This window comes from Anomalospiza imberbis, chromosome Z (assembly GCF_031753505.1).
Source record: "Anomalospiza imberbis isolate Cuckoo-Finch-1a 21T00152 chromosome Z, ASM3175350v1, whole genome shotgun sequence".
Classification (NCBI taxonomy): domain Eukaryota; kingdom Metazoa; phylum Chordata; class Aves; order Passeriformes; family Viduidae; genus Anomalospiza; species Anomalospiza imberbis.
The window spans coordinates 25,438,119-25,448,291 of record NC_089721.1 but is presented as its reverse complement, the minus strand read 5'-3'; the positions used below and the strand labels follow the sequence as shown (position 1 = coordinate 25,448,291).

Below are 10,173 nucleotides of genomic sequence, written 5' to 3'. Positions count from 1 at the left end.
AACCACAAATGATAAATGAAAAAGAAAACATATTTTTCCATTGCTTTAATTTTAATGCTTCTTTTAATGCCTTTCATTGCACAATGCATTTGCACAAGATTTCACTTTAAAAAAATCTTATGAAAATATGGCTCATTTGCTCTTTTGCTACAGAAGTCAGACAGCTCAATCTCACAGTACTACAGCATATTCTTTGGTTCAGCTGTAAGACATTTTATCCCCTGTGCACAGTGAATTCCACAAGCTTTGTTTACTTAGCTGAATGTTTCTTGACTATCTCAAGGTACTCCTTCACATCATCAGGAGAACCCAAGACAACAGGCACTCTTTGGTGGATATCCTCAGGCACTATATCTAGTACAGCTTGATGACCAGTTGTAGCTATGCCCCCAGCCTTCTCAATAACAAAAGCCATAGGATTGCATTCGTACAGCAGTCTCAGCTAGAAGACAAAAGTCAAAACGGCAGAGGTCAGGCCAGGCAATGTCAAAAATCATGACATATAAATATATTTGGCATATGATTTTAAACCAATCAATATTCTAAGTACTCTTTATTTCATATAAACATTGACTCAACAATGAAATTGTGTGGATTTTTATTTTAAAAACACAGTGAATGCTGGATTTTCCCCAATCTGAGTGCTTTCTCCATATCCCATGTTGGCATTGTGCTATCTACGGAGAGATAAAGCTTGTATGTTAAGACACAACTGTTAATGATGCAGACCACACAGGACTGTGTGAAAATAAAGAAAAACATGGGCTCTGAGCTTACCACTCGGTTTCTCTAATGAATAACTGTATCTTATCTGCAACCTGAGGCAATATTTTACGGAGAATTACAAAAGAGATCAAAGGTCTTTGCTGAATAAACAGTCCCCTTGTCAGCCTGTAAGTGCGTGATCTTCCCTGATTGACCATTGTCCTGGCAGATGCAGCCAGGCAGAGTTCCTCCAGATGAAGTCCTGTTACCACGCACAAGATGCAAATGGTTTTCTCTTCTCCCAGTGGATTGACTACATTTAGGCTTCTTACAAACTAGCTTGTGCTAGAAATCTCAAGGTAATGCGTATTCTTTGCTTTGAAATGCTCTATTCAGCTGGGACCAGAACCACCAGTTTTGGCTGATATGCCTGTTTGAGCAGCCCACCCCCTGGTATGTTCCACAAGCTGGATATGTTTGCAGACGAAGAGAAGTCACTGCAGTTGAAACAGGTGAGTAGCAGCCCTAGAATAGCTGTCTGACAACAGGCTGCTGTCACTTGCGACAGCATGCAAGGGATGGCCATATCCCCCCACACAAGCTACCAAATTACAAAACACAGGCTCTGTAATCAAAATATTGATCTTGATAGTGAAATACCTACAGAATACAATGTTTTCTATCATTGGGCTTATTCAGGCTTACCTTTCCTTTGGGACTTTTGGAGTTAGCAGGATACAGAAAGATTCCTCCATACACCAGTGTGCGATGAACATCTGCCACCATAGATCCTACGTACCTCCCACCATATGGTGAACTTCCATCCTACAGAAAAACATTCCAATAAAAGTAACTGTACAGGACACCAGGTTAACCTCCCCCACATGCCCCTTTAGCAGTCCTAACATCTTTCATCTCCATATCGTGCTTCATTGATAATACTCAAAGTAGTTTTGCAGGGTATGTCAGTATCCTCTTCATTTTCTAACTAGGAAAATCAAAGGAAAATGAGTAACAGAAGACTTCAGCATAGATGAGCAGTAGTGCCAAAACCAGAAAATGTATCCCAACTCTTCACTGGCTCTAACACTTGGAAAACACTGCATTTCCAGTAGCAAAAACTCAAGTTCTAGGAACTGATATTGGGACTTTGTCTTTTCTAGCAGAAAAAGAATTGAAGAATAAAATAAGTGATCTTTCCTACCTCTTCCAACCATTTTTTTCCAGCTTTTGCAGTTTTTTTGTTAAGAAAAAGTTAATAGTTGACTTCTGATGTTATTTCCTTATTCTGCTCCCCAGAGTACATTTTAATATCTACATAAACAACAACTTAAGCCTGGAAACATGAATGATGTAAACATCAATCTTCTTTCAGAGCAAGATCAGGAAGTCAGGAAGGGACACCAGTACTTAACAATAGTAGTTGTTCACATGTCATTGCCAGTGTAATAACTTCAGTGATGAAATATGTAAGGCATGAGAATCTTTTATGGGCACTCCTTGGAGCTTTGGGCCTCCTGACACTAGGAAGTTGCACAAACACAAAGCAGGCCTCGAAACTACACTAGATTTTCAAGAGAGAGGTGCTCCTAGAACACAGCTCGTGTTACCCACTGCCATCTCCACACCACTCTCCAGCTACTCAGAGGTTGCAGTGAGGAAGCAGCAATACAACACATGTTGATCAAATTTCTTCATCACCAGACAAGATTTCCTCTCTACTTGATTACCAAATGCCCAGTTTTGCCTTCAGCACCATTACTCAGGTCCTCATTGAAGAAAAAAGATTCAAAAAAAGAAAAAAAGAAGAAAGTAAAAAAATGCAAAAGAGGTGCAATGCGGTATTTGAGAATGCTGAAATATCTGATTTTATCAATTGCTGCTCGCATTAGCAATTGTACATCAAGCTATATTTTAAATAGACAGGAGGGCAAAGCAAGCCCTGAACAGTTCATGAGAGAATGAGTGACTGATCATAAAGCTGGAAATCATGAATGTTGTTTGTCATCAGAAAGTTTCTCTGAAACAGGATCTTTTACCTCAGGGAATTTCTTCTTTTTGAGATACTCTGTGATGGCAGGATCAAAATATTTAGCATAGCCTTCGTTGAGACTGTAGATATTTCCCTTCTTTTTGATTTTCACATCTCTTTCCACCAAAATGAATTCTCCAATTGCCTAACAATAAGAAAGAAAAAATATTTGTTAACATTAATTGCTCACTTATTTGCCAACCAAGGCAAAATCCAATAATAAACAATTTAAATACACAATTTAATAAAAAATTACTATCACTGTAAATTTTTAAAATAATTCAGTACCTACAAAAGGTCTTTGCGGTCTACATGCAAGGTATTTTGTTTATACATAAAACACAGACAGAACATGAATCCTGTCATCATGCAAGCTTCCTCATACTACCATTCCAAGCATTCTCTATTTTCTATGCCCAAAAAATGCTATTTGCAAATTTGTTTATCTCTCCATTGCTAGACTTAGAGCAATATAAGTTTCAGAACTCTAGGGAGTTTGGAAACTGAGAGTGCTGGCTGAACCAATGCATAAACATCTTCAAATGGCTGCAGATGCTCCAGTTCTTTTTTGCTTGGCTAACTGGAAGTGTGTGACCAAGGGCCGGTCTGTTTAGTTTTCTCTAAAGTAATTTTCCAAGTTAGAACTAACAGTAAACAAAATAACATGCATGCATGCTCAAAGTTAAATCTGTTGCTTGAGTAAAGTCAAAAATACATGCATCTATTCAAGCTGCTACTAAACAGAGAGTACCAAGTTATATTTCCTGCAGCTTGATCACTGCAGGTTATAAAAACTTAAGACTGGCAGGAGTCACCCTGACTGATCACAAAGAAACAGGCGGCTAAAGCAAACTACTTTCTGCTATGATCAACATGACTTTTGTTTTAAAGCTCATGGCAAATGCATGCTCGAACATCACATCACCCACACACATCACTTACTCTTTTACACATCATGGTGGGATCTCAAAATACAGAAGAAGGTTAAATATTTATGCTCCTCTGGTTTACTAAGGTCCTAGCATTAAGGAAAAGACAAATAAGACTTAAAGGGTATTTTGTACTGGAGAGAACTGCTCATTTTAAATATCATATGACTGCACATGCTGTGTATTTGCTCTGCAGACGCAGCTGTCTTCCTGTTGTTCAGTCACACATGGCACCACTGCATCAGGCAGGTGGAATACAAGTCTCTTGACATTATTGCTGGTAGGCTATAAGAACAAGTACATATGTATTCATTCCTTCATGCTACCTTGTAAACTGCTCCTTTGGTTGATTTTCCTGGGGACAAACAGTTCTTACAGACAGTACCTGGCAATCCATAATATAGAAACAAAGAAACAGAGTATATTCTCACCGGATCCAGCATGAAACAATTGACACCTCCAGCAGAAGTTGCCAGTACCAACATGGTGGCACTCCCATAGAGTGCATAACCAGCTGCCACAAGATTACGTCCAGGCTGTAAAGCATCTTTCTCGGAAGGTTCATTAGGGGACACCTAGAACAAGAAAGAGTATAGTCAATTTTATTTCATTTCTACTGCTGGTACATGATGGGACTCTGGGATAGGGACAGTCTTCTGCTCCATATCCATGCCACATGGTGACACAAATGTTTCCATGATCCCCAACTAAGATTCCTACTGTATGCACTAATACAAATTATATACAGGATACAAACACATTGATCTAGAAATGCACTTCTAACTAAGCCTAGCAGGAATGCAGGAAGCAGGAAAGGATTAAGGAGATAATAAAGAGCTATGCTCCTCCTTGTAAGTCATGATGAACATAGCTCAGAGGAAAACTCAGAGGCACAGCTGAAAATAAATGAAACATGATTCACAGAGTTCAAAGCTCATCAAAAGTACTTGGGATTTTTTTGGGTTTTTTTGCTTCACACAAAAATGAAGTTGAAAATAGTTACTTTGGGATATATGACAATGTACAAAGGATTATTAAAATGGACAGTTGGGTGTGTTTAATCTGATTTGCTTTTTCCCCTATGTTGTGACCTGTAAGTCTGGTATTTCAACCTCCTTCAGAGAGTGTTTCTGCCTTTCAGAGTGAATTAGACACTTCAAATGCATATGACATGTTTCAGCTCTGGTTTGTTTTTGAAGCCTGTCCTCAGGCCAACAGAACTATTAGTACAGACAACAAGAAAACCTGAAAGAACATTCCCCAAGTAGATGACAACCACGTGGTATTTTGCCTCAACACAAATATTCATGAAACCTAAGACATGATCTTTTCCAATGGGTAATTTCATTAGCTGGCAAATTAAATATCAGCTAGGCTTCCGTGTACATACACATAGGTTCTTCTTCTTCTTCTAAGAGACTAATTCAAGTCCTCACTAATATAAATTCAAATCCAGGTGTCTGTGAAATACTAGATTTAACTTAAAGCTGGCCTTGAGTCTCTTTCACAAACAGGTTTAGTTAGATTTTATTGTCTTCCCATGCAATTTTATTTCACCAAAAGCTGCACAATAATAGTTTTTCCTATTCTACATGAAAGAATTTTACCTTTCTATAAATTGCAAAGATGGTCCCAATGGAAACAAGACAGTCAATGTTCGACGAACCATCTAGAGGGTCTATGCAGACTATGTATTTACCCTAAAAAACACAAAAAAGAGAACTAGATTAGTGACAGTATTTATCTACTTCCTCTAAATAAAAACATTTCAGTAGTTAAATTTTCTCAGAGACTTACACAGCAATATAAGCTAAAGCATATTTATCAATTATGAAGGAACCAAATTCAAATGTCAGCAATCCTTTGACCCCGATTTCAATCCTTGATTACAACTCTGATTTATGCCAAACCAGAAGCTGAGAAATCTTTAAAGTACATAGCAGTTGATAACACAGGAAAAGTGAAGTTTTCTCATATACTTTTTAATATGAGAAAAAAAGGGGAATACTTTTATTGGTTTAGTTTCATCTGTGTAATTGAATTCAATCCTCTCATATCCACCATCTAGGCTAGGCTGCACTCTCTCTTTGGTTACAAAATGTCTTTCTGAATAGTAAGGAGAAAAAAAAAATGAAGATAAGCCTTTTTCATGTACAGCTAAAAACTATATTTTGCCTCTACCTACAGCGGTATTAAAAAGCTCTTTAATGGCTGCCATGCCTAAAATATAAATTTTCCTTTACCTGTGCTCTGAAATGGTCAGGTACTGATCTTACCCTGGGTTTTGGGGGATCAAAAAGAAGTGTCTACCTTACTGCTGGATTAAAGAATGCTGTACATATAGGAAATTGACAGTACAGGAGAAAAGATGAATTAACTGTACCTTTTAAATTTTTTTCCCCCTATCATTTTATTCATAGTTGTCTTAATTATAGTGTGTAACAGCAGTGTTTATTTGTTTTTCATTTGATTTTATCCTGCATGTCAGAAACTTAAATTTAAGTCCAGCAATGCTCTACTCTACAAGTAGGAATTCTTGGTATGCATTGATAAAAACAGTATATTGGCTCACATTTAGTTTAGAAAAGCATTAATACTCAGACTCCCGCAGTGATATTTGAGAATATTTGTTCTGATCTAAGGAAATCCAATGCCTAGAAAATCAATTTTGAAGATTTCTCAACAGGGAGAGAAAGAACTGCTTAAACAAAGCAATTCTCATTATACTTCATAAATTATATTTTTGCTGTTTGTTTTAGTCAGATTTTTACATGATCAGACCAAAATATTAGCTGGGAAATAGGAACTATCCCACAAGAAGCGCATGCAGGCTTGTGAATATAAATAATAATAAATGTAAAAAATGCTTTTGTTTCATTGTTGCTAAGTCTTCAAGGAGACTTGAAGGCTTCAAGGAGAATTTTCATGATTTAAAGACCTCAAGATTTGACCTGCAGAGAATAGCTTATCAGTGTCCCACTCAAAAAGTAACACTTCAAAAGGGCTTGACTGACTCAGAGCATAGTTCCAGAGATCAGATAGGGATGAATGAAATGCTTTCCCCAAAATCAAAAAAAGATGGGAGAAAAAGAAGGTGGGGAGGAACAACACATAAAAAATAAATAAATCCAACAAACATTAGTCTGGAGAGCAGAAATGACAGAAAGAACAAATGATGACTAATACTCTCTCCACCCATCACCTCCACCTTCATTTGCCAATTTAGGAAAGTACCTGTTTTCTGAAGCTTTTAGTTCAGTTTTACTTCTTTAGATGTGGAGCAGTACACCTGTACAGGCTGATCTGAAATCAAGCAGGGACAACTTCTGAAGTTACTAACCTGTTTTTCAGTTTCCACTATCACAGCATCTTTGTTTTCTTCGGACACGATAACACATGTACTGAAGGATGACTTAAGCATGTTAATCACCAGGTCATTGGAAAGAATATCCAGCTTTTTTACTTGATCTCCAGTCACATTGGTAGACCCAGCAATTCCATAGCTAGATCAATTGCAAAAGAGAGCATTTCATGAGAACAGACTATCACATCTTCTGAAGGGTTCTGTTTCTTACACCTGTAAAACCTCCTGTAAACATACTGCACTTTCAAATGACATCGCAGCTCTCTAAACCTGTTTTATATTTACTGGCCGGTAAATTCTTGCTGAGACATGTTACCATTAGCTGTGTTTGCATATCTAGAAGTGGCTGAGAAATAAAAACCAAGGAATCACTTTTCAATTGTTTGTAAACTATAGTTAAACACAGCCAGACCAGGCTGTGAAGGCTGAGTTACAGCTGTGCTTTTTAATGAGGTTTTAAGACCTACATAATATTCCTTAATTCTAGGCTCTGCATACCCTAAAAGCTAGGAATTCATTAGAATATTTTATGTTTTAAAAACATATGAATCTGTACTTTAAAAAATATGAATATATATGTGAATCTGACCACACTAGTTATGCTATATCCTCTGTGTGTAATACACTACTGATTAGCAATATGATGTGCAAACTGCAGCACGGAAAGTCTGTTCACAGATAAATCAACCTATTAATGATTTAATGTTTTCAGTTTTGATTTGAAGTAGTAAATGTCTCCTTGGGAAAAGAATTGAGAAATACAAATAAGAAATACAAATAAAATGCTGCAAGGTAATCAGAATCAAACCATCTGGCATATGGAAATATCAGGAGACCTTATGGTAGGTGATCCTGTAAGCACACAAAACAGAGAAAGGGGAAATTCAGCTCTTAGAAGGGGAAAACAACAGCCAGCTTGGCACACATTCAGATGACTCTTAGGTCTTTCAGCTACAGTTCATTGATTAGGCTGAACACTGGTATTTCAGGTTTTATGTAATAACACTGAACACATTACTTTAGCAATGCATTTCTTCAGTTTTATGCATAAGACAAACAAAAAGACCTGGCATAACTCTCTTTCTCTACCTCTGCTACAGTGACTTGAATATTTTTCTGCAACAGTGAAAGTGCTTTTAGCAAAAAAGTATTTGGAGCACCGTGCTTAGGAGTGGAGGCACAGCAGCAGAACAGCTTCTGCACCTCATCTTTTGGGGACCCCTTGGAGGAGAAGACGTGTCAGGCGTGGAGCCTGCAGCTGGGAAGGCAGAACAGTCTTCCCCAGCTGTTCTGCATGTCCCATGCCGAGCAGCACTAGGCACATAGTTGAGACTGAGGATGGTCCAAAGAAATGGATTGCAGTGATGCTTACTTATTCACATTCCCTGACAGCAAAGCAAAATCTCATCACTGCTTATAAAATGCAGTTCCACAGCAGGAACTGTTCAAGGAGGCTTATGAGTCCAAAGCCTGGTACCCTAGCAGTGATGGAGAGTTAAAACCACTGTGCAGGAGATCATAAGGCAAGTCTATGGGCACAGATACCAAACCTGTGGGCAGCTGCCAACAGACACACATGTAAGACACTAAAGGAATAGGGCCCTAAGCTTACAAATCGGATTACAGCTGGAACACCTTGGTCTCTATTGACAGATATAGGAGGCATATGAAAGAGCGAGCACAATTAAAAATTACCACAGTTACCTGCAGTCTGAAGTCAAAACAGAAAAATGGCTCAAACATACATAAAGTGGAGGATTTTTGCCTTTTTTCTTAATATATTTCCTCTGTATGGCTTGTAGAGGCAAATTAATTTTCTCTTTACATTTTCCATTAAGTAATGAAATAATCCATGTCTAAAGCCTTGACCAGCACATTTCAAGAGTTCCAAATTCCTTCTGATGCATCTCCAGAACAACATCCTTCTGACTGGCTGACTACAGACACTATCGTTCCTAACCAGTGCACTTTCTAAAATCCTTAGATATCCAAAGTTTCATAACGAAACTCTAGTTGCTATGATGCACTATGGAAAAAAAAACACTCTGAATTTGATTTGACACCTCAAAGAATAAAATTGTGCGTTGATATTAAGCAATATGCAATGAGCAATAATTCAGCCTTATTTTGCTAGGCTTTGTCTTTCAGTATATTTGGGTTTATGGCTCCAGGCGCCCAAACCTGCTGAAAGTATTAATGAAGTTCTATTATCAGCAGACATTTCTCAAAGACTAGGCAGCTTACACTGTTGACAAGTCATAGGACCTGTGTCACTTGGAAAAAATCAATAAACCAAGATACTAAAGGAGTAACCTCCAGCTGTGTACGAGAGGATGGGTTGATGCAACCCTACTCACGGGCTTTTCTGGTGAAAGAAATATCCATTTCCATCCTCATCCCTACACCCACCACCCCAGAGGCAGCAGGATGCCCTGGACCCGCGGCGATGCGGAAAGGTGAGGGGCGCATCCCGGGACTCACAGGTTGGCAATGCCCGCTTTCCGGACAGCGGTGGAGATGGCTTTGATGGCCGTGCAGAGGGAGTTGAGGAGCTGCGTGAACTCCCCGGTGCCCTTCGCCCGCCTGCCTTCCTCCATCACGAAGCGGGTCATGGTGATGACATTGGTGTCGAAGGCACAGCGGTCCGTCATGGTGGCGGCGGTGCGAGTGAGGCCGGGGCTGCCAGCACGGCCACTTGCCTCTGCGGGGCGGGGCGGGGCGGGCGGACCAGGGCGGGCCAGGGCCGGCCCCGCCACCGCAAGGCTGACAGTGAGGAAAGCGGTCCCTCCCACCGACATTCTGAAATATCCGCGGCGGGGAATCCCGCCGCACCTTTTTTTTTTTTTTTTTTTTTTTTAGCCAAATCTTTCTTGTCTCATACATTGTGCGGGGAGAGGCGAGAGAGGGATGCTTTGGGCACTCGTTATGTGTACGGCACGGAGTCGATCGACACACGGGTGCTGGTAGCTCTTATTGTTTGCAGTGGTCACACTTCAATGCTAACGGTCCTGAAATTGTGCTCCAAAATTCAGAAGTCAGCTTCCTTTCACGACTTGATTGCAACACTGTCTGTGTGTCATTGTAGATTGTAGCGAACTGCGCACAACCTACAGAGCAAGGTCAGTATCTTCTGCTGCACAGGA

The 10,173-nt window shown here is 39.4% G+C and overlaps 1 protein-coding gene across 1 annotated transcript; it reads right to left on the bottom strand.

The window, feature by feature from the left end:
* Nucleotides 1–212: 212 nt before the first annotated feature.
* FBP1 (fructose-bisphosphatase 1) lies at nucleotides 213–9,712 on the bottom strand. Its single transcript, XM_068175807.1, has 7 exons — nucleotides 9,512–9,712; nucleotides 7,007–7,169; nucleotides 5,274–5,366; nucleotides 4,098–4,241; nucleotides 2,745–2,882; nucleotides 1,411–1,530; nucleotides 213–442 (listed from the first exon to the last, which is right to left on the bottom strand). Exons 1-7 carry the CDS (start codon nucleotides 9,679–9,681, stop codon nucleotides 251–253), a joined length of 1,020 nt encoding a protein of 339 aa, XP_068031908.1. The 5' UTR covers nucleotides 9,682–9,712; the 3' UTR covers nucleotides 213–250.
* Nucleotides 9,713–10,173: the final 461 nt, after the last annotated feature.

What these genes read in the sequence shown, in the direction of transcription:
- FBP1 (XM_068175807.1), bottom strand. Translation starts at nt 9,681, where the DNA reads ATGACGGACCGCTGTGCCTTCGACACCAATGTCATCACCATGACCCGC. An exon ending in AAAGCGGGCATTGCCAACCT is followed by an intron (nt 7,170 to 9,511) that starts GTGAGTCCCGGG and finishes CAATTGATCTAG; the next exon opens with CTATGGAATTGCTGGGTCTA. An exon ending in CCAAAAGTCCCAAAGGAAAG is followed by an intron (nt 443 to 1,410) that starts GTAAGCCTGAAT and finishes TTTGTCTTCTAG; the next exon opens with CTGAGACTGCTGTACGAATG.